This window comes from Crotalus tigris, unplaced genomic scaffold (assembly GCF_016545835.1).
Source record: "Crotalus tigris isolate CLP2741 ecotype Arizona unplaced genomic scaffold, ASM1654583v1 scf7180000019309.743544, whole genome shotgun sequence".
Taxonomy (NCBI): domain Eukaryota; kingdom Metazoa; phylum Chordata; class Lepidosauria; order Squamata; family Viperidae; genus Crotalus; species Crotalus tigris.
Window position 1 is genome coordinate 689,531 of NW_024097480.1, and position 24,948 is coordinate 714,478.

At 42.5% G+C, this 24,948-nt stretch overlaps 1 protein-coding gene across 6 annotated transcripts in view; it reads left to right on the top strand.

Moving 5' to 3' along the window:
* LOC120316245 (AMME syndrome candidate gene 1 protein-like) overlaps positions 1 to 24,948 on the top strand; it is an 87,034-nt gene that overhangs the window by 34,613 nt on the left and 27,473 nt on the right. For all 6 annotated transcript variants that reach the window (XR_005558902.1, XR_005558900.1, XR_005558898.1 and 3 more), the window contains exon 3: positions 4,180 to 4,290. Coding sequence is in view for 1 of the 6 variants with exons in the window: in XM_039361600.1 (XP_039217534.1) it covers positions 4,180 to 4,290 (111 nt within the window). In the remaining 5 variants the exon portion in view is untranslated. The remainder of the gene's footprint in view (positions 1 to 4,179; positions 4,291 to 24,948) is intronic.

A 24,948-nucleotide genomic window follows, 5' to 3' on the forward strand; every position in this document is an offset into this window, starting at 1 on the left:
GTGGGCTAGATGTTTTCCAAGGATTCTTCCGTCTGAGTTCCACATGTAGCAGGAAGATTGATTTCATAGCATAAATAGACTCTCCTGGATGCCTTTCTTTCTTAAATGTTTTCCATATTCAGCTTCATTTTACAAAAACCAGAAATCATCATTTGAACTAGAGGTAGAAGATGCTATACATATGCAACAGATTTTGCTGAAATAGAGATTAACTTCTTTGGTTAGAGAAAAGACATTATCTACATTTATGTCAGGCGCAAAGAATCAGAGCAAAAGGTTAAGTGGCATTTCAGATGATTTATTGCTCAAGCCTCTACATAATCTAGTCAGCTAAAGTTCGATATAAAATTGGCACCAGATAAGGATCAAAAGAATTCAAGAGGGCTTGGACCATTGTGGCAATGTAAGGGCTTATGACTTGTTTAACTCCGTTCCCCAATTCTGCCTGCTCTCCTCCTACAATTTATTGGTGACTGGAAGGCTCTTATGGATATTTTGCATAAATATAAAAACAATTAATTTGTGATTTATGGTTTTGATGATTAGATAGGATAAATTATAGAAGGATCGGGCAAAATGATGTAACTTAGAGAGGTTAAGAGATATTTCTACTTAAAACGGTTGTTGAAGAATATCAGAAACTATATCTTTTTTTCTTTTTTTCAACTATTTTTCTTGCACTGTTCGCTTTTTCTTTGATTTCTTTTTCTTCCGTCTTCTTTATATTTTAGTTGTTCATTTTTACCTTGTTTAAAAGTATTAATACAAAGCATATACCAAAGGAACTAAGGCTTTGGGTGCTAAGCTCAGCTCAGAACTTGGAAGGAGAATGGAAATGTTGTGTTGTAACCTGTGATTCTTTGGATCAGTGGTTCTCAACCTTTCTAATGCCGCAACCCCATAATACAGTTCCCCATGTTGTGGTGACCCCCAACCACTTATACATCACCGGGTGCCAGGGGCGTGGCCAAAGAAAAGGGGGAAAAAATGGCAGACAGCCTTGTTTGGTGACCCCGTGAAATGGTCGTTTGACCCCAAATGGGGTCCCGACCCACAGGTTGAGAACCACTGCTTTGGATGAAGCTTGGAAACTATGATGACATCACAGGCATAAACCAGTATTTGATGGCTTGACCCAAGCTTTGAGTTTTTCCAAATTCAGCTTGGAAGTGAATATCATTTTCATCTCAGGGAAAAAAAGTTTTCTTTTAATCAAGGAGATTAAAAAGTGTACCCTGGAAGGGATCCAGCTGTAGCACGAGTCCGTCTCCAGGTCATGTCTACCTTGAAGATTGACAAAACTTCTCTTTTGTTTAATGGGCTATGCAGATTAAAAAATAACTGTGACAACAGAAACACTTAGCCTTTTTGTGCTGCTCAGCCTAATTACTTCTAAATGCCATAGTCACAAATACCACCTGTCCCTACCACTAACTACTCCATCATCTGTGTGATCCTGCTATATTGCAATCCATTTATGGCAAAGACTTGATACCATTTTAGTAAAGCATGTGCATATGGATGGCGCTCTTAAGTGACCAAGTTTATTTATTACTAGCAGTTCTCGCACAGCAGGAAGCTTGAAAATTAGCAGCTTAAACAGATTAAATTACCCTATAATTATCTACACTAGTTTCTCAGTGCGGAAACTTACTGTAGCCTGCTAAATAGAGCCTCATTGGCTGTGTTTGTGGTCTTTGCTTTTTTCATCTTCTTCTCTGAGCAAAAGCTGGTCAAGACATACCTGCTGGCTTGCTGCTAATTGATCTCTTGCTATACTGGTCTGTAACTAGAGGGTCAGTCCATTGGTGGGATTTAGCCGGTCTGCACCACTTCAGCAGAACCGGTAGCTAATTTTTTGTTGCCCAGGACCAGAACAGACTTCCGGAAGCGGCATCCACGTCGAGAACCGGTTGTTCCCTTTTTTGAAATCATCTATCTATCTATCTATCTATCTATCTATCTATCTCTCTATCCATCCATCCATCCATCCATCCATCCATCTACTCTATCTATCTATCTACTCTATCTATCTATCTATCTATCTATCTATCTATCTATCTATCTATCTATCTATTCAAACTTGCTCCTTTTATGACTTGTGGACTTCAACTCCCAGAATTCCTCAGCCAGGCACACTGGCTGAGGAATTCTGGGGATTGAAATCCACAAGTCATAAAAGGGCCAAGTTTGAAGACCCCTGCCCTAGATCAAACTAAAGTTCCATTCACTCTCATTTGACGTCCAATTGATCTGTGATCAACTACATTGCTGTAATTTTGAACTATCAAATAATCTAATGTTATAGCACACTTTAATCTTCTATGCCTAACATTGTGGGGGTTTGACGCAAGAAAGAGTGTTTCCTTCTTTTTATGTCCTTTGTTCACAATATCTGGTTAGCCATCTTTGAAACAGAGAGCCGAACTTCTTAGTTAAGTCTTTGGTCCGATCTGGGAAGCTTGCTGCATTTTTAGGCTGCCATCGGCTCATTATGACTACAAACAATAAAATGTGGGACACCCTGTTCCACATTCTTTTTTTTTTTTTAAAGGAAAGTGAACTGTATGTGAATGGTAGAAGGAAAATGCTAATATTTATCCCAGCTCAAGAGATGTGTGACCATTGTCCCTTGAAAAGCTTACTTTCAGCTTCTCTTAATTGAAGCCAAACTGTAAATAGGACAGAAATAGAACATTATTTAAAAATATGATGTAATTAATGTCCTTAGATTGAAATTAATTGGAATCAAATATAATTTTGGTCTTGTCTTCGGCCCCAAGAACAGTTCCTTTTACACGAGTCAAATAAATCTTTTTGCCCAAAACTGGTTGTGCAAGTTTTGGCTAAACATTCTCACTTCATTTGCTATGAATAATGCTGAATATTCAGCAGGGCTGAAATACCATGTTTTCCCAAAAATAAGCCCCACCCCAAAAATAAGCCCCAATTAAGATTGTCAGCCAGGCGGATACATTTAGTACCATATTTTCCCAAATATAAGCCCTAACTGGGAAAATAAGCCCTAATGCGTCTTTTGGAGCAAAAATTAATATAAGACCCGGCCTTATTTTCAGGGAAACACAGTAGCATCATTTACAATCGGGTCTGGTGAAACATATTCTCCTTGTAAAACATATATGCAGCTGATGGTGTTCCGAGCTTGCTTCTCTTCCTACCGATGGGAGTGGAGTTTGCAGGATACTTGCTTGCTTATTTATTTATATCCTGCCTATTATTGTTTTCACAAATAACTCAAGATGGCAAACATACCCAATGCATCTTCCTCCTTCTGTTTTTTCCACAACAACAATCTTGTGAGGTGGGCTGGGTTGAGTGTGACTGCTCTAAGATCATCCAGTTGGTTTTCATGGCTAAGATGGCGCTAGAAGTCCCGGTTTCCTGCTTTTTAGCCTGGTGCTTTAACCACTAGACCAGGGGTGGGGAGCCTTGGGTCTTTTATGACTTGTGGACTTCAACTCCCAGAATTCCTGAGCCAGCAATATATGCTTCATCTAATATGCCATCCAATAAAGAAGGCAGCCAAAGATCAAGGAAAGCAGGAAAATAGGTCTTAAAATACCTATTCTCTGCACACACCTATTAACCAACCCAGAGAAGCGGGAATCACCTCCAGATAAGAACAGTCCCTGAAGAAACAATACCCTGCCCAAAAAGCAATCAAAAAAGAAACAATACTCCAATAAAGCTAGTAAAATAAACTCTATAAACAGCCAGTAAATTCCACACCTCCCTTCACCAGTGATGCTACCTAGTCTGCTGATGAAATGTCTTCAGGAAGACTAGCAAGTTTAGAAAGCATCAAGAAAAATATTCTAAAGCAGGGATCCCCAACCCCCCCCCCCCCCGGTCTATGGACCGGTACCGTGCCGCGATATGCCAGCAACCGGTCCGCACAAACAAAGCCCCATCCACGGGATGCAGGCAGCCCACAAAACCACGCCCACTCCAGTCCGTGAAAAAACCTCTCCATGTTACCAGACCCTGGCGCCCAAATGGTTAGGGACCTCCGTTCTAAAGAGTTTAGAAAAGGGTGCATGCAGCCAACTTAAGAGATGTTTTGGTCATGGAGGCAACACCATTTTACAGGCACAGCTTGGTTCTCCAGGATGGGTAGCACCCTGGTCATTCTTCTTTTTTCTCTCTCTCATTTCACAGCCCGCTCTTCGTAACGTGGAAGATTGGCCGAGATAAAAGGTTGCGTGGATGTATAGGTACCTTTTCTGCCATGAACCTGCATTCAGGACTCAGGGAGTACACACTTACTAGGTAAGACTTTGTCGTCGTTCTCTTCACTTGGAAGAGAGTTGTAATTTATTGTCACTTACGTTACTCAATTGGCCCACTGGAATTGTTGAGCTTCTGCTCTCCACTGAGATTTTATTCCTATCCCGAATTTCCCCGCTTCCTTTTTTTGTTTCCTTTCCCAACTGGCATCTTGGCATGCTGTCTAGGATTTGGAAGCACCTGGGCCCTTGCCAGATCGTTCAGTCCGTATTTTTTATTATTACAGTCACAGACCAGCAAACTTGCCGGGTCATTCTTGAATAATTCCTTGCAGTTTTCTTTCAAATTTAGAAACCCCGTTTTTCTGTACCCGGGAGTCTCTTGGGCATTAGAAACTATGCCCTTATTTTAGAGTGTTTTATTTCTGAACTAAGTACAAAGTCTGGTGGCCAAATTCCTGTTGAGCAGTGGTGACGTTTGGACTGTTTCAGGCCAAGCCTTTTGTGACACTTGGCCTGTTTTGTATGCATAAGCCATGTTTGAAAAGTGTGTCCTTTTGCTTAGCTAGCGAATCGTGGGCTGTAAGTCTGAACGGCACCTTAATTAAAATTGGCTGGCTCGGTGGGGGTATAGACTAGACGGAACGTTTTGAAATGAAATGCGAAATGAAAGAATTGCTCTGTGGCTGAGTTGGGATGCTTCCCGTTCTTGGGCTAAATTAATTGTTTGAATGAGGACATTAGAAGTAGAGGTCAAGAGCTCTGAAGACAGAGTATGAAGCCCGGAAGACATTCCAATCAATTTTTATCCATTTCATGGAAACAGAGTTTTTAATTCTTGAAAGTTACCCATGGAGATTCTCAGTCATCCAGGTCATGGTCGTCCCAAAGGTGCTTTTTTCAAGAGGCAACTAGACTTTCTTTGTTTTTCTTTGAAGACATTTCGCTTCTCATCCCAGAAGCTTCTTCAGCTCAGAGCTTGAAAAAGCACCTTTGGGACATTCTTGAAAGTACTTAATAGATCTAGAATACATAAGTCTAATATTGATTCCTTGAAGTTAAAAACACTTCATGTTTCCAACAATAGGGGCTTGTTGGATTTAATGTTAATACCTCATACTCTTGATAATAATTTTAGCCATGATTATTGTTGTTGCTTGCAAAGTCGTGTCCGACCCATCGCGACCCCATGGACAACGTTCCTCCAGGCCTTCCTGTCCTGTACCATTTTCTGGAGTCCATTGAAGCTCACACCTCCTGCTTCAGTGACTCCATCCAGCCCCCTCATTCTCTGTCGTCTCCTTCTTCTATTGCCCTCAATCTTTCCCAGCATTAGGCTCTTCTCCAGTGAGTCCTTCCTTCTCATTAGGTGGCCAAAGTTACTTGAGTTTCAACTTCAGGATCTGGCCTTCTAAAGAGCAGTCAGGGTTGATCTCCTCTAGGACTGACCGGTTGGATCGCCAGGGGACTCGCAGGAGCCATGATAAGTAGGTGCTAATCTGCCACCAGGTATCACAAGAAAAATACATATGCATATGTCACATGGTATTTTATTACATTACATTACATTACATTATATTACATTGTAATATATTGTATTGTATTATTTTATATTATTTTATTATTTATTTTAGCTTTGGACTCATAAAACAAATAGATTACTTACAGTCACAATTGAGCCCAAAATTTCCACTACTAAGCAAGGGAGTTTGTTCAAGAATTTTGCCCCCATTTTATGATTTTTCTTGCCACATGTTAAGTGAATCATTGCAATTGTTAAATTAGTGACACAGTTGTTAAGTGAATCTGGCCTCCCCATTGACTTTGCTTCTCAGAAGGTTGTGAAAGGTGATCACGTGACCCCCCTGGGACGCTGCAATCGTCATAAATATGAACCAGTTGCCAAGCGCCCCAATGTTGATCACATGACCCTGGGGGATGCTACAATGGTTGTAAGTGTGAAAAAATGGTCATCTCGCTTTTTTCAGTGCCCTTGTAACTTTGAACGGTCACTAAATGAACTCTTTCTTGTAAGTTGAGGACTTCCTGTACACATTTGGGATAGAGCAGGGGTAGGCAACCTTGGCTCTTTTATGACTCGTGGACTTCAACTCCCAGAATTTCTGACGAGCTGAAAAGCTTATTGGGTGGGGCTCCTCCCTTTGCTGCGTCTCTGCAGGAAGCAGGAAACAGGAAGGGCAGGAGAGAGCTAGCTAGCCCAGCTATGGTGGCTCAGGAATTCTGGGAGTTGAAGTCCACGAGTCATAAAAGAGCCAAGGTTGCCTACCCCTGGGATAGAGCATGGTGTTTTTTCCTCATTCTGCATTATGGAGTGAGATTAGGAATGCAACCCAATCATGAAGAGAGCAGTTGTCACCAAGGGGAAATAGTAATATTTGAAATTCACTGTATGGTTTTGCTCACACCATGGCTGCAATTTACATGTAATGGTAAGCTAGAATTTAGAATTGCATGAGTAAGAAGGAAGCCAGGCAAAGTCTTTGTCATTTATATACGAGTGAGTGATTGTTGTTTTAAAAAGCTCTGCGGACTTCTCAAAAAGAAAAAAAAAACCCAAAATTTGCTTTTTAAAAAGCATAATTTCACAGATGCACACAAGTTTGAACCAGAATTTGCTGGTTTATTCCTTCTGGTACATGTGCTTTGACTCTTGTTGGCAAATTTCTTCTCATTCATATAACTAAATTCCCTGCCCATTCTGTGCAAACTCGTTTATTTTGATAGGTTGGTTTTCCAATATGAATTTTTTTAAAAAAAGTTTTTAACTCTGAGATGCTACGTTAATAGCAAGTATTAAAGATAACTTTTCCCTTCTTGCAATAATGTAAAGCAGTGTTTCTCCATCTTGACAATTTTAAGGCATGTGGACTTCAACTCCCAGAATTCCACAGCCAACAATGCTGGCTGTTGAATTCTGGGAGTTGAAGTCCACATGCCTTAAAATTGTCAAGGTGGAGAAACACTGATGTAAAGAATAGTACTATTCTAATCCAGTGCAAAATGTCTCTGATCCACCATTTGGATCTTCAGAATATTATGGTCAAGGCCAGTATGGGTTCATGGAAAGTAACACGAATAGGCTGGTGATGTTTTTTTTTTTTTTTTAGGTGTGAACCCTTCTAGATCAGAGTAAAAAGGCTTCTAATTTCTTCAAATTTAGCTGTTAAAGAACAAGCAGATAATAATTTCCATTCAGTGAAATGGACAATTCTTGGTTATTTGTTTATTTAAAGAGGAGATGTTACAACTTACTAGGTAAGGAACTCCAAACCAGGAAATCAACTCCATGGGAAAGGCTGGAACTACTTTTATTGGGATTGGCTATAATTAACAGACACTTGCAAATCTAAATGTGCTGTAGTTCTTCCTCCTCCTTACATACTAGCAGATTAGGGAGATGTCTGTCTAACTTAGGGGTGGGGAACCTTGACTCTTTTATGACTTGTGGACTTCAGTACCCAGAATTCCTGAACCAGCCATGCTGAATTCTGGGAGTTGAAGTCTACAAGAGCCAAGGTTGCCTACCCCTGGTCTAACCATTGATGAATGTTGTCTGGACATTCTGGACTTAAATAATGATTTAGCCCCTTTGCTAGGCAACAGCACCTGCAAACGTCAGTCAAAATCATCTTGCTCACTCTCTACATATAGGTAACCCTTGATTTACGACCACAATTTAGCCCAACATTTATGTTGCTAAGCGAGAAATTTGTTAAGTGAATTTTGCCCCATTTTACGACCTTCCTTGCCACAATTGTTAAGTGAATCATTGCAGTTGTGAGGTTGGTAACACGGTTGTTAAGTGAATCTGCCTTCCCCCGTTGACTTTGCTTGGCGGAAGGTCGCAAAAGGGGATCACGTGACCCCTGGGACACTTGCAACCATCATAAGTACATGCCAGTTGCCAAGCCTTTGAATTTTGATCATGTGATCACGGGGAGGCTGCAATGGTCATAAGTATGAAAAATGAGTGCAAGTCACTTTTTTCAGTGCCGTTGTAACTTTGAACGGTCACTAAATGAACTGTTGTAAGTTGAGGAACACCTGTATTTAAGAAGCAAAATGTTCCATTCAATGGGAAATTATGAAAATAGTAGTAGTAGTAGTAGTAGTAGTAGTAGTAATAATAATAATAAAGTTGGAAGGGACCTTGGAGGTCATCTAGTCCAACCCCCTGCTCAGGCAGGAAACCCTATACCATTTCGGACAAATGGCTGTCCAGTCTCTTCTTAAGAATTTCCAGTGTTGGAGCATTCTCAGCTTCTGGAGGCAGGTTGTTCCACTGGTTAATTGTTCTGACTGTCAGGAAGTTTCTCCTTAGTTCTAGGTTGCTTCTCTCCTTGATTAGTTTCCATCCGTTGCTTCTTGTCCTGCCTTCAGGCGCTTTGGAAAATAGCTTGACTCCCTCTTCATTGTGGCAGCCCCTGAGATATTGGAACACTGCTGTCATGTCCCCCCTCGTCCTTCTCTTCATTAAACTAGACATGCCCAATTCTAGCAGCCTTTTCTTATATGCTTTAGCCTCCAGTCCCCTAATCATCCCTGTTTCACATCAAAAACTAATTCTGATCCCCACAACCTCTATCGTCTTTGAGAACCCAACCTTATCCTCATCTACAAGCCTGTGACAATTCTGGGTCTTGACATCCACATTTCTTAAAGAGGCCAAGGCTGAAAAGCCTTGGTCTAGAGCAGTGGTTCTCAACCTTTTTAATGCTGCGACCCCCCAACCGGTCATAAGTCGAGGACTATTCAACTGGTCGTAAGTCGAGGACTACTCAACTGGTGCAGCACCATTTGCAGAATGGAACTTTTGGCGGGCTCAGCAGGGCAGAGACAGCCTGGACAATCCCTATTGGCTTTTGAAAGCCAACAGAATTAGACTCTATTCAAGAGAGTCTATTCTATTGGCTTTCAAAAGCCAATAGAATAAAAGGGAGTAGCACAGCTAAGGAAAAGAGGGAAAAAATGGCGGACGGCGTTGTTTGGCGACCCCCGTGAAATGGTTGTTCGACCCCAAATGAGGTCCCGACCCACAGGTTGAGAACCACTGCAATAAACAAACGGTTATAAGCCAAGGACTACCTGTATATTCCTAGCTGTTTATTAATTTGATCTTTCTTTGTCCTCCCTGCAAGAGCTTTTCTGCTGGAAGGTTTGAAGGAGACTGAAAGAAAATGGGTTTTTTTTGCAAATGTTCCGTTGAGATTTGAAATTTTCATTGTGCCTTGAATACTACATCTACCCTTAATCCCCATGAGACAGTACCAACTCCAGTTTTTCTTTAATTAGGCTTGCTAAGTCATGCTGTATATTAAACGTTATGCTGGCGTGTGCATGTGTTTGATCTGTTATGTTGCAAAGCCTTTTTGTACTGTTTAATTTGTCCGGTGCCTAGAAAAACATTGTGTTACCGAACATTGAAGAAACCAGATGTCACAATGAGTGGATAAAAGCTGCACGCAACGACCTAAAATTCTGCACATTTGTGACTTTATAAAACTAGGATTCCTAGCTTAAAGGGATGCGCAAATGTAGATTATCTGGGTAATTGGCATTTAAAGGATTAAGCTCTCTTCCATTTTTGACAGTTTTATTTTAACACATTTTTTTAAGTCCTGTAGCTCAGAAGGTGGTCATTTTTGTGAACAGCTGGGAATCACAGAGGAGATAAGTGCTTCAACACTATGGAATGGAAAAACAGTTGTTTTTCTCTGTTATGAATCTCTAAACAGAAAAAGTTGGGTGATTTCTCCTCCACCTACAAAGAGATTTGAATTAAGGAGCACTGATGATCTGTCGGAATGATTTCCAGTGTGAGAAATTTTTATCCTTCACTTTGATACTATTGGATTAATGACTCAAAGCAGAAGGATTACAGCAGCGGTTCTCAACCTGTGGGTCGGGACCCCATTTGGGGTCGAATGACCGTTTCACGGGGGTCGCCAAACAACGCAGTCCGCCATTTTTTCCCCCCTTTTCCTTAGCTGTGTTGCTCCCTTTTATTCTACTGGCTTTTGAAAGCCAATAGAATAGACTCTCTTGAATAGAGTCTAATTCTATTGGCTTTCAAAAGCCAATAGGAATTGTCCAGGCTGTCTCTGCCCTGCTGAGCCCGCCAAAAGTCCCATTCTGCAAACGGTGCTGCACCAGTTGAGTAGTCCTCGACTTACGACCGGTTGAGTAGTCCTCGACTTACGACCGGTTGGGGGTCGCAGCATTAAAAAGGTTGAGAACCACTGGATTAGAGTGTAACCGTCCAGTTCTTTTATTTATTTATTTTTAAGTCCAGTTTCTCTGGTCAAGTTTACAAACTTCTGCAGCTAAAACCAACTGTTCTGCTTCATAAACCAACCTATTGTTGCCATCTTTTTGAAGATGCTTCTGCTTTTTTGAGAGATTGTGTCTCAAGGTTTATATGGACTCCAGATATTGCAACCTCCACAATTTAAGGGTTTCTGAATTCCAGAAATCCAAAATCATGACGGAGCAGAGCTTCAGCTGACAGAACTGAAAACCGCCTCATGTCTTTGCTAATGTCGGAAAGGAAGAACTGGGGAAAGTCTAATTTTTGCACACAAGTACAGGTGGTCCTCAGTTTACGACCGGTCACTTAGCTGATTGAAGTTAACAATGGACGCCGAAGGATGATACAGGTAGTCCTCTACTTATGACCACAATTGAGCCCAAAGTTTATGTTGCTAAGTGAGAAATCTGTTATGTGAGTTTTGCCCCAGTTTATGAACTTTCTTGCCGCATTTTTTAATTGAATCACTGCAGTTGTTAAGTTAGTGACATGGTTGTTAAGTGAATCGGGTTTCCCCATTGACTTTGCTTGTCAGGTCGCAAAAGGGGATCACATGACCTGTAGGATGTCGTGACCGTCATAAATCTGAGTCAGTTGAATTTTGATCACATTACCCTGGGGTTGCTGGAACATTCGTAAGTGTGAAAAACGGTCATAAGTCACTTATTTTTGTGCCGTTGTAAGTTTGAACGGACACTAAATGGAAGTGTTGTAAGTCAAGGATTACCTGTGCTTATGACATGGACTTAAATTCCCGGTGGCTGCTTCCCCTCACCTTGTGGCCATCTGATTTCTTTTTGGGTGCCCGGCAACCAGCCTTCCTGTACGGCCATTTACCTGACCACAACTTATCAATATTTACTTCCAGTTTCTTGGGGGGGGGGAGCCCATTGCGGACAGTGGATTCCCTTGAAAACCGTCGTGATTCCCTTAACAGCTACCGCAAAAAAGTCATAAAATTGCATCACTCCGATGATAACCTGCTTAATGACCAGCACAACTTACAACTGTAATTCTGGCTCAATTACAATTGTAAACCGAGGACTACCTCAGCTCTTTTATGACTCGTGGACTTCAACTCCCAGAATTCCCGAGCCAGCCTGGCTCAGCTTGGAAACCTCTCCCTTTCCCCTCAGCATGGCTGGCTCAGGAATTCTGGGAGTTGAAGTCCACCAGTCATAAAAGAGCCAAGATGGCCTAGACCTGACCTATATCATGTGAAGAAGAACGTCTCTCTCTGTCTCTGTTCCATGTTCCATGAGCTCTTTGTCCTCCAGTCCCGACTCAGCCATTTATCCTTTTTCTTTCCTTCATTTATACTCCACCTTCCTCTCCAATTTCAAATTGAAATTCAGTTTAAACTGGAACTGATGCTTGATAGATACCAGTCGGGACCCCATTACCTGCGGCTCACAAGAGGCAAATAGGAATTTCACGTTGGGCCCATATTTGGACCAGGCAGGACTTTGGAATTTCCATTAAGCCTCCCTTTAGGTTTTCCCTGATCACACCAAGACTGTAATATTTTCCCCAGAAACATACAGAGAAATATGTTTTAAATTTTAGCTCCTGGCTGTCTTTCCATTCTGTGTTCACGTGGATGATCTTTATTTTCGCGTTGAATCAGTATGGTGGGTTATATATTTAGGTCTTGCTGGAAACGTTGGCAAAGCCGCATTAGCTGTTGGCAAATAACGGCAGACGTTTTGTCCAAAAACTGGCGCTTATAATGGCACTCCCATTTCATGCTTTCGAACTCAGACCAATACATTGATATTCATAAACTCGTCTCGGACACCCGGCCTTTTATTCTCCATTTCTTCTCTTCTATGGCTTCTTTTGTTAGCCTTCATAATTGAGGAGTAACAAAGCAGTTCTAGAATTAGGTGGTTTTGCTAGTACAGTATAATTTAAAGCGAGAAAATAATCCACAATGTGCAACAGTCTAGAGAATATTTTTTTTTTCCAATTTGGGAACTTTTAAGATGAAGGACTTCAACTCCCAGAATTCCCCACTCAACATTTTGACTGGGGAATTCTGGGAGTTGGACTCCCCCCCCCCCACCTTGCCAGGTTTGAAAAACTTCTCTAGAAGATTTCATCTCATTCATGAAGCTTAGTTTACCAAGTGACGCAAAACCCGATTTTCTGAGATGTACCAGAATTTTAAAAAGTTTTTTTTTAAATTATTTTTAGCAGCCCTAATAGCATTTTCTGAATAACGAGCAATTTAGCCATTATGTTAACTGTCTACATCTGCTCCGATTATCTCGAAAGTAAAAAAGGTATTCTTTGACTCAGTCTTTTTAATGAGGAATTAATTTCTCCTGGATGGGTAAGACGTATTCCCTTTTTTACTGTACTATACAAAAGCGTAACAACGTGTGAAGGGAGAGAAAACAAACCGAAGCAAAAACCTCTGTTTCCAAAAAAAAAAAACAGGAAGAACCCCCCCCCCCAAAACCCACTGACGCATGTATTGCCCTTCGCACCCCAATAAAATGTACTTCAGCGCAGGATGTATGGTTTGAGATGGAATGTGTAAAACAGAGCAATCTGGATCATTAAAAAATGCCTTGTGTTTTGCAGCTTCTTCAAGAACTTTCTGAACTTGGCAGAGGTTTACCACATCATTTCACAACAGGTTGACAAATTATTTTTCACATCTTGTCGAGCAGTCGTTCTTAAAGTCTTAAATTCATTCTGCCAGTCTTAGACTTGCTGTTGTATTGGCTGAGTCCCTCTCCCCCCACGATCAGTCCCAGGGCCCTGCTGATCAGTTCACAAATGCCTGATCAGAGCCAGTTTGGTTTACAGCAGTGATGGTGAACCTTTTAGTGATCGAGTGCCCAAACCGCAACCCAAAACCCACTTATTTATCGCAAAGTGCCAGGTATGCATCAGTGCCAGGGACGCATCAGTGCCACCTCTGGCACGCAAAAACCGGGGGCGCAAAAATGAGCCACCATGCTGCAAGGTGCAAAAATGGCCACCGCCATACCACAGGGTGCAGATGCAGGGCGCTGCACCACGCAAAAACAGGGCAGGGCTAGTATCATGCAGGCACTAGCCCCCCCCCCATTTGCAGCTTGTGGGTGCTCAGCCCCGTGCGCGCACGCACGCATGTAAAATGCTTCTCCCTCCCTTTTCTTCCAGTCCACCAATCCACAATGGTTGGTGACCTCTGCTCTACCACCTCTACTCAAGCTTGCTAGTCGGCCGCTTCACCTCCTTTGTGCTGGGCAGGGCTCCTGCTCTGGGCGGTAGTGCCGGCCTCATGGACCTGCTGCTGGCAGCAGTGGCGCGCATGCTCTGAGTGCCACCTCTGGCACGCGTGCCATAGGTTCGCCACCACTGGTTTAGAGGTTAAAGCACCTGGCTAGTAACCAGGAGACAGTGAGTTCTAGTCTCGCCTTAGGCACGAAAGATGGTGGGTAACTTCGGGCCAATCACCAGAAGACAGTGAGTTCTAGTCTCGCCTTAGGCGGGAAAGATGGCTGAGTAACTTCAGGCCAGTCGCTCCCTCTCAGTCCAGCCCACCTCACAGGGCTGTTGTTTTAGGAAAAACAGGAGGTGGAAGTTGTATTGGATATGTTCCCCACCTTGAGTTATTTGTAAAAATAATAAAGGGGATATAAAATAAATACTCCTTTTAGTGCTATGTTTGTGGAGACGGGGGCTGCAAGCGACCAGCTCCCTTTCCAGCCTCTGCAGACCTGCTGCCTTCTTCCTTTACCTTAAAACTTATTTGGAATAAGCAGGGAGGAGTGGAGAAAAGTTCACAACGGAGCTTTGATTGATGCTGTCCCATTGGGGGTCCTTTAGTTTGGGGCGTCCCAGTGGTCTTTTTCAGAGATTCAAGCGAAGTAGAGAGTGCTACGTTCTAGCAGACATTCTGCACAATAGCCTCTCTTTCATTGCGTGGTAAGCTTGACTAGGGAAAAGACAGGGCAAAGATGCCCACTAGTCCTTGAGTTTGAACCTATTTGGGACCTGAATTTTCACCACTAAGTGAAGCGGTTGTTAAGCAAAGCATCACATGACACACCCCCATCACTTTGGTCACCACGATGTAAAAAAGATGTTGAGACTCTAGAAAGAGTACAGAGAAGAGCAACAAAGATGATTGGGGGACTGGAGGCTAAAACATATAAGGATGGTTGCTGGAATTGGGGATGTCTAGTTTAATGAAGAGAAGGACGAGGGGGGACATAATAGCAGTATTCCAATATCTCAGGGGCTGCCCCAAAGAAGAGGGAGTCAAGCTGTTCTCCAAGGTGCCTGAAGGCAGGACAAGAAGCAACGGATGGAAACGAATCAAGGAGAGAAGCAACCTAGAACTAAGGAGAAACTTCCTGACAGTGAGAACAATTAACCAGTAGAACAACCTGCCTCCAGAAGTGGTGAATGCTCCAACACTGGAAGTTTTTAAGAAGAGACTGGTCAGCCATTTGTCTGAAATGGTATAGGGTTTCCTGCCTGAGCAGGGGGTTGGACTAGATGACCTCCAAGATCCCTTCCAACTTTGTTGTTGTTGTTGTTGTTGTTGTTGTTGTTGTTGTTATAATATCTTTGCAAGAGAAGGAACTCTGCCCTACTCCTGGGCTCACGTGATGCGTCAGGTGGTGCTCCAGTTGTTTTGGGATTGCACCCAAGGCGCCTATGACTATTGGTACTACCCTTGCTTGCTTTTGCCACAGTCTTTCTATTTCTATTTGTAGGTCTTTGTATTTTGTTATCTTCTCCAGTTCTTTCTCGTCCATTCTGCTGTCTCCAGGCACTGCCACGTCCACTATCCAGACTTTTTTGTCTTTCTTATCGACAATTGTTAAGTCTGGGGTGTTATGTTGCAGGTGCTTGTCTGTTTGAATTCTGAAGTCCCAGAGCAGTTTAATTTTATCATTTTCTATGACTTTCTCTATTTTATGATCCCACCAGTTTTTGCTTACAGGCAAATGATATTTTTTGCAGATCTTCCAATGCACCATTGTTGCTACTTTGTCATGCGCTGCTTGTAATCAGTCTGTGCAATCTTCTTGCAACAGCTTACCAAGTGGTCCACTGTTTCTTCAGCTTCTTTGCATAGGCGGCACTTACTGTCTGTTGCTGTCTTCTCAATTTTGACTTTATATGCATTTGTCCTTAAGGCTTGGTCTTGTGCAACCAGAATTAGTCCCTTGGTCTCTTTCTTCAATTTTTCTGCTCTTAGCCATTGCCAGGTCTTGTTATTATCTGCTTTCCCAGCTATTTTTTTAATGTATTGGCCATGTAGTGCTTTGTCTTCCCATGCCTCTATTCTGTTCTTCATTTGGTCTTTCTTGTAGGCCAGTTTGGTCTCTCCAGTAGTCAGTAAGCCTTCCTGATGTACTAATTTCAGTGCATCTTCATCATTGTTCTTCAGATATTCTTCCAAAGCCATTTTTCAGCATGCCTGGCTGAGGAATTTTGGGAGTTGAAGTCCACAAGTCATGAAAGGGCCAAGTTTGAAGACCCCTGATTTACGTGCTGGATCACAATGCATCTGCAGGCTGTGAACGAAACATAAGAGGCGGTCCTCAACAACCGGAAACTTTCTGTTGCTAAGTGAGACACTTGTTAAGGCAGTTTTGCCCCACTTTTCGATCTTTCCTGCCGCAGTTGTTAAGTGAATCACTGCAGTTGTTAAGTTAGTAACTCAGTTGTTAAGTGAATCTGACTTCCCCACGGACTTGGCGCATCAGATCGCAAAAGGGGATCACATGACCGCGGGATACTGTGACCGTCATAAATACGAGTCAGTTACCAGGCATCTGAATTTTGATCATGTGACCATGAGGCAGCTACAGTGGTCTTAAGTATGAAACACGGTCATAAGTTACTTTTTTCAATGCTGTTGTAACTTTGAACAGTCACTAAATGAACAGTTGTAAGTCGAGGTCTATCTGTGCCTTACAGGCTTTATAGAGTATAGCAGGAGTCCCCAACCCGTGGTCCATGGACCAGTACCGGACCGCGGCATGGGAGCAACCGGTCCGCACAAACAAGCAAAGCCACATCCATGGGATGCAGGCAGCACCCAAAACCAGGCCCCCTCCGGTCCGCGGAAAAACCTGTCTCCACGGAACCGGTCCCTGGTGCCCAAAAGGTTGGGGACCTCTGGAGAGATCTGAACAGAACTATTCCAGCTTGAGAGTTCACAGCCTAAAATTCAAGCAAAGGGAGAAATTAAATAAGAAATTGAAGAGTGGGAGAATTCCTAGGATGGATAGAGGTGGCGTGGGGTGTTACTGGGATGATAGGAGCCAGTATATCTGGTTTTAATAATTCCAGACAGCTGCTGTTGATTGCAGGTTTTTTTTTCCCAATTGCTCCCTGCAATTTGTCTTTTTCATAATTAAAGGATAAGACCACACAGGGACGTAAGAAGTAAGCCTGGTGGTCTGCGTAAAAAAAAAGTGGAACCCTTGCTGGAGAGTTTCAGTCTATGGGAATTTGGAAGGGAATCGGAGTCTGCTACTTCGTGCTTCCGACAGTTGTGGAGAGCCTTGGAAACACGTCTTCCTTTTTTCATTCTCTGTGGAAGCTACTGCTGCAAGCTTCCTGGGAAGCAGCTTAACGTGAAATTTAAATGGGATTGAATGCAGTCACAAAGAACAAATCAGAGTACGTGCTCCGTGACTATGGCTCATTGCATTGTTGAAGTTCTCCACACTTGCTTTGGGAGTAGAGGTAGGCCTCAACTTAACAACCGCAATCGAACCCAACGTTACTGTTGAAAAGTGAGACATTTGTTTTATGACCTTTTTTGCCCTGTGTGTGTGTGGGCTTTCTAGATCCAGTGTATCTGTTTACTTCCCAAAAGTAAAATTACAATTAATTTTATAGAACTTGTTTCATAGCTAGCTTCTTTTTTACTAGAATTTCCAGACTTCGAGCGCAACATCCCAGGTGGCCACTGGGGGGGGGGCAGCAAAGAGTTTTTGTCTCTCTCTGCTGCCATCTGGTGCTCCTTTGGATTTTCACAGCCCAGGTCTTATTTATGATCCTTCCTCTCCACGGCTAAAATGGATGCCAGGATTCCATAGCAGCCTGTTCAAAACAAACACAGCTCCTTGTCCGGAACACTGGGGAAATGAAGTAGACTTTAATGAACACACAGGAAACGAGTCAGTGCCTCCAAAACTTCCAGGGAGTTTTTAAAACAGATTTAGGACAAGGGATATGTCTTCCTTTCGCCAACCTTCCACTAGTAATATTTCTCCAGAGGAAGCTTCTATTTTTATGCTGTTTTATTATCCATTCCAAAGTGTTCTACCCCCCTGCTTTCTTTTCATGATTTCAACTTCTCTCCAGACTGGGACTATTATATTTGCAGAATTCCTTCCTGTTCATTATGCAGAACCATACGCAGATACGTATGACCACAATTGACCCCAAATTTTCTGTTGCTAAGCGAAATATTTGTTAAGTTGAATTTTGCACCACGACCTTTCTTGCCACAGGGCATCGTTGCACCTTGTTAAGTTAGTAACAAGGTTGTTAAGTGAAGCTGGCCTCCCCATTGACTTGGCTTGTCAGAAGGGGACACTGCAACCGTCACAAATGTGAGTCAGTTGCCAAGCATACACATTTTGATCATGTGACCATGGGGATGCTACAACGCTCGTGTGAAAAACAGCCATAAGTCAATTTTTCAGTGCCATTGTAACTTTGAGCAGTCACTAAATGAAGTGTTGTAAGCCGAGGACTGCCTGTACAGGAAATTTGCAGGCTTTTTTTCAAAATTTCATTTCTGCCTCCCAGCTCTGCAACAGAACTCAGGGTGTGACGCATCACGTGGGCCCAGGAGTAGGGCAGAGTTCCTTCTCTTGCAAAGATATAATAACAACAACAACAACAACAACAACAAAGTTGGAAGGGATCTTGGAAGTCATCAAGTCCAACCCCCTGCTCAGGCAAGAAACCCTATACCATTTCAGACAAATGGCTGTCCAGACTCTTCTTAAAAACTTCCAGTGTTGGAGCATTCACTGCTTCTGGAGGCAGGTTGTTCCACTGGTTAATTGTTCTAACTGTCAGGAAGTTTCTCCTTAGTTCTAGGTTGCTTCTCTCCTTGATTCATTTCCATCCGTTGCTTCTTGTCCTGCCTTCAGGCACTTTGGAGAACAGCTTGACTCCCTCTTCTTTGGGGCAGCCCCTGAGATATTGGAATACTGCTATTATGTCCCCCCTCGTCCTTCTCTTCATTAAACTAGACATCCCCAATTCCAGCAACCATCCTTATATGCTTTAGCTTCCAGTCCCCTAATCATCTTTGTTGCTTTTCTCTGTACTCTTTCTAGAGTTTTTACCATCGTGGTGACCAAAACTGGATGCAGTATTCCAAGTGTGGCCTTACCAAGGCATTGTAAAGTGGTCCTTCTCTTCAACACACTTCACTCTTAGTGAATACACAAACACCTCCATGTCACTTTCTCAACCGCAAAGGGTGAGAAGATGTTTCTTAAACCCAAAGTAGTGGCCTCTCATCCCTGTCACAAAATAGCCGAAGGTGCAAACCATTGTTTTTAGCTTTTTACACTTGGATATCATGGATGTTCAATAGATAACTCAATGCCGCCGCCACTATCTCTACCCTTCTGTCTGCTAATCCAACTAGCTATTTGTGAAACTCGCTTGCATCGCCAACACAACTCCTTTGTGATGTGCCATCTTTAGCTTCTTGGAGGTGGTTTTATGATCCGTTGTTCAGGCAGATTTTTTTTTTAAACTACAAATTAAGCTCTGGAGTGCATCCTCGGTTGCTTTCAGTTCTGTTACAATCGGAACATATTTGAGGGATCATTAACAAATGCCTCCCTCATCCTGCTGGCAATGCTTCCTTGTAATTTATAAATAAATCCACTCTAATCTTACAAATGTGTGTGGTTGAAATAACTGCTGTTAGCTAGGCGTCCACAAGGCGGTTGTGACCTCACTGAGTCACAAAAGTGGAGCGATTGTCCTCTTCTCAACGTAAATCTGGAGGATTTATTTTAAAAAAGAAAAAGAAATGGGTTATTCTCCTTGCTGCCGTTCTGTCTGTTGACGGGAGTGTAGCATCTCTTTCATATACACGGAGTCCTCGACTTACGACCACAACGGAGCCCAAAAGTTCCGTTGTTAAGTGCATTTTGACCCATGTTACGACTTTTCTTGCCACAGATGTTAAGTGAATTTGGTCTAGTTCATGATTTGGTGGGCGTTAACTGTCGCTGCTATTATTGCTAACAGGTAGTCCCCGAGTTACAATTGAGCCCCAGTTTGATGTCGCTAAGTGAGATATTTCTTAAGTGAGTTTTGCCCCCATTTTACGACTTATCTTGCCACCGTTGTTAAGGGAATCACTGCAGTTGTTAAGTCAGTAACATAGTTAAGTGAACCTGGCTCCCCCTCCCCCCCACAATTGTCTTTGCTTGTCAGAAGGTCGCAAAAGGGGATCGCGTGACCCCGGGACACAGCGACCGTCACAAATACGAGTCAGTTGCCAAGCATCTGAATTTTGATCCCGTGACTATGGTCCTAAGTGTGAAAAACAGTCACAAGTCCCTTTTTTCACTGCCATTGAAACTTTGAACGGTCTCTAAATGAATGGTTGTAACTTGAGGATTATCTGTATTTGTCTATAGCCATATTCCTTGCATCCAACTGTCAAGAGAATTAGTTCTCCATTGCAATCCAAAGAATTTCCAAAGGAAGAAGAAATGAGTGCCACCATAAGCCAGATGCTTTTTTCAGGACCGTATAGTTATGAGCACACAAAGAGCAGATGTTGAGAGTTTGGAAAAAGTTCAGAGAAGAGCAACTAAGATGATCCAAGGCCTGGAGAATAAAACATACGAAGAACATCTGCAGGACTTGGGTTTGGTTAGTCTAAAGAAAAGAAGAAATGGGGGAGACATGATAGCAGTGTTCCAGTATCTTTGGGAGAGCCACAAGGCAGAGGGGGTCAGGTTTTTCACCAAAGCACCAGAGGGAAGGACGAGAAACAACGGTTGGAAACTGATCAAGGAGAGAAGCAACCTGGAATTAAGGAGAAACTTCCTAACAGTGAGGACAATCAACCAGTGGAACAGCTTTGCCTTCAGAAATTGTGGGCGCTCCATCACTGGAGGTTTTCAAGAAAATGGTATAGGGCAGTGGTGGTGAACCTATGGCACGCGTGCCAGAGGCGGCACTCAGAGCCCTCTCTGTGGGCACGTGCACCGTCGCCCCAGTCCTAGGCCTTCCGCTGGGTTTTATAAAACCTTTTCGCTTTAGGCCTCCGCCGCCATGTGCAAAAAAAAGTTCAATCAATCAATTTCATCTTCTCGTGGGAAAAAAAAAAGATCTTGCAAAATTGATTGATTGAACTTTTTAGTCCCACCCAATCTGCCATTACCTCCGCAGCCACGCCCCACCCAATGGGCCACACCCACCCAATGGGCCACACCCACCCAATGGGCCACACCCACCCAATGGGCCACACCCACCCAGCACCCGACAATACATACGTGGGTTTTGGGTTGCAGTTTGGGCACTCGGTCTGTAAAAGGTTCGCCATCACTGGAATAGGGTCTCCTGCCTGAGCAGGGGGTTGGACTAGCAGACCTCCAAGGTCCCTTTGAGTTCTATTCTGATTGATACACATGTCCCAGGATAATGTTGCAGGATCCAATCTGAGAGAAGTTCCCCAAGGATGGGCTCCATCACGAGTTCAAACGTTTGGAAGATAAAACTTCTGATCGGTGACCGACCCAAATGGAATCCTCTGATATACTGAAGACTCAAGAATGGTCACCTGAAGAATGCAGAGGTAGTCTACCCTCTGAGGAGCATCAGACGAACAGGAAATAATGGTCGCAGTGGCCTTCTGGTGAAGAAGCACAACATGGGAGAGTTTTTAGCTCATGTTTGGATATCGGAGATGGCTACCATGAAGTTTGCGGGAAAACCCACAGCTTTTCTGCTAGTGAGATACAATCGAAGGCCAAGGAAAGCTGCTGCTTTCAGCTGAACTTTTTTTTTTTGTAACATTGCTGGAGTTATTGCAGGACGTTGCAGAAAACGTTTGCAAAATACATCAAGAAACTGCAGCTTCCTGCAATAACTCCAGCAATGTTACAAAAAAAAAAAAAAACCTGTGCTACTCGGAACATCTTATATTTTAAGGAGGTGCCTGGTTGATACCTAGGATGCTAGTAGCAACCACTTGTCAGCCATCAGCGCCAGCCAATTTGAATGTTCAGTTGATTGAGGTTCATGTTTAATGAATAAAATAATAATAATAATAGGAGGAGGGAGGAGGAGGAGGAGGAGGAGGAGGAGAAGAAGAAGAAGAAGAAGAAGAAGAAGAAGAAGAAGAAGAAGAAGAAGAAGAAGAAGAAGAAGAAAAGAAAGAAAGAAAGAAAGAAAGAAAGAAAGAAAGAAAGAAAGAAAGAAAGAAAGAAAGAAAGAAAGAAAGAGAAAGAAAGAAAGAAAGAAAGAAGTTGGAAGAGATCTTGGAGGTCAACTAGTCCAGCCCCCAGCTCAGTCAGGAAATAAATAAATATGAGTCAGTTGCTAAGCATCTGAATTTTGATCCTGTGACCACGGGGGAGGCTTGAACAGTCGTTAAGTGTGGAAGTCACATTTTTCAGTGCTATTGTACATTGGAACAGTCAGTAAGTGAAGGTTGTAAATTGAGGACTATTTCTACTTGGAAGTCAGAGATTATTTATTTTTATTAAATGTGTGCCCATATAATAACCTTATTACATTTTTAGCTTATAGCAATAAAAATGTATTGGTTAGAAAACCAAAATAAAAACAGTGCAATTAAATTAAAGGGGACACTAAGACCAGGATTATTGACACTAAATCATTAAAAGCTTGTGGGAAGAGATAGGATTTCATTGTTTTTCCGAATACTGGCAGAAAAGCAGATGGAATCAGCCATACTGTATTTCCTTGGGGGGGCACTTTCTTTAATTTCCCTCTGGTCAGTTTGAGATTATGCCCCTGTATTCTTGATTTTTGGGCAAAGCTAGCAAAATGCTTTCTCTCTTTTTTAAAAAAACAACACGAAAACCCTAAGTCTTGTTTCTTAAGTAGCTTCCTTTTGCTTGAAGAGAGCGTGGGACTTAGTTGATGGATTTTTATTTATTATTTATTTTTGTGGGGAAAGATTCCCCAATGACAATGAAGAACAGGCTTGGGCCACACTCTTTTTGGCCCCCTATTTTCAGCTAAGAACAGTAGTACCTGGATGTGTGCTTGCTAGTTTGGCAAATCATTTTGCATATTATTTTCATAACTGAGATCATTCTGTTATTTATTCAGCTCTTGAAAGGGTGCTGTTTTGCATAAGACTTAAAATAACTACCACCAGAAAATTAGAATGAGGGAAATAAAGATTTGGGAGATTCGTTTAGTTTCCATTTTACCTTCAGTTTCCAGCTCTTTTATTATTTAGCCAGTTGTGTTTTCAAATTGGGCCGCTCAGTTTAGCAGTCTTTCAAACAAAGACCCACATACTTTGAGGGGAGTTTTCTCTTTTAAATGAAAAGTTGGGATGGGTTCACACCATGCAGCTGCCTACCTGGGTATTTGTAGCCTCTGAGAAGGATTGTTGTATTGCAAAACTTTAAAAAGGTTTGTGGCAACCTAATCACCCTCACTGAAAATCTATTTTATCCTGTGCAAGATCAGAATGCTATTTTTGGAAACTTTATTACTGAAAATGAGCCCTCTGACTTATTTAATAACATTAAGTCCTTATTATCAAATGATAAATTATGTTAAAGCACTCATTATCTTGATTTATTTCTTTTTCCTTTATTGCAATTGTAGCTTTTTTTTGTACCCCCATCTCAGATAGATAAAGGTATTTTAGGAACTGTCTTAATTATTATAAACTGCAAAAACAGGCTGGATGGAAAATTGAAGATAAGGGGCTAGGAAGTTGTCAAGATTTAAGTTGGTTTTGCTTTTCACAGAAACACCTCGGGGGAAAAACTAGCATGATAGAAAAATAGGGTGGCGGGATTTTTGTAAGGATTGCTTCCTTCCAAATGCCACACATTCGTCTTCTGCAGGGGTGCAGAGTTCGGTTGTTCTTGGAAGCATGGGGTAACTCTTAAGGAGTTGCTGATAAAATGCTTTGTAATAAGTTTGGTAGTGCTGTCGACTCTTTAACTCAGCTGAGCATTTTCCTGTTGTCGCAGATCCCTTGGGTTTTTCCCTATAGCAATTTCTTTCCCGATCTTTGATAAAAGATTACCCATACTCAATAAGTATCTATTGCGACTCGTCAGGTAGCAGCATCTAGCTGACCTTGGCCGATCTAGGAAGCTGAGAGTTTAGTTCTTGGATGTGAGTCAACAAGCAAATGCAAGCGGCTTAGGCTGCAGAGAAAAGTGGGATTTCTTCTCTACCGAGCATAAATCTGTAGTAGGCTAGAACAGAAGGAGATCTGTGGTCTTTGGCAGCCACCAAAAGGATAATAAAAGAGGATCATAAAGGCCTGTACTGCTCTACTGGCTGTTTTCAAAACAATAGTCCAAGATTTTTGTTCTACTCGCCCATCAAATGTTTTCCCATTACAGGTAGTCCTTGACTTAACGACCACAATTGAGCCCAACATTTCTGTTGCTAAGCAAGACAGTCGTTGAGTGAGTTTTGCACCATTTTGCCCCCTTGCTTGCCCCAATTGTTAAGTGGACCACTGCGACTGTTCAGTTAGTAACACGGTTGTTGAAGATTCTCCGTTGACTGCTTGTCAAAAGATCACAAAAGGGATTCAAGTGAACCTGGGACACTGCAACCGTCATAAATATAAGTCAATTGCCAAGCGTCTGGATTTTGATCATGTGACCCTGGGGATGCTGCAGTGGTCAAAGTGTGAAAAAATGGTCATGAGTCACTTTTTCCGGTGCCATTGTAACTTCGAACAGTCACTAAACAGATGGTTGTAAGTCAGGGACTACCAGTATAGACAACCCATTGCCAGTTGAGTCATCGTTCAGAGATAGTTCCGGACCTAAAGAGAGAAATAGAATGACCACGGGCATGCACAGTAACAGTGGGTGCAGGAGCAAATTCTGACTTCCTGCAGGCTTCCCCATTGACTTTCTTTATAGGAAGCTGCAGGGAGCCTTGGAACTGAGAGTCACGTGACAGCAGGCTGACCACGGCGACACAGCAGTGGCCACCATTTTTTGATTTCAAGAATAATGCCTGCAAAGTGTCCCCAGTTTTCCATTTCTATTTTGTACCCGTGGCCTTTTCCTGCCATTCCATAAACCATGAGTGCTTTTATGCACTGAATCACAGGGGATTCCCAGCAGGATAAATAATCATTTATTTTAAGGAAGGATATTTGCATCGCAGCTCTTA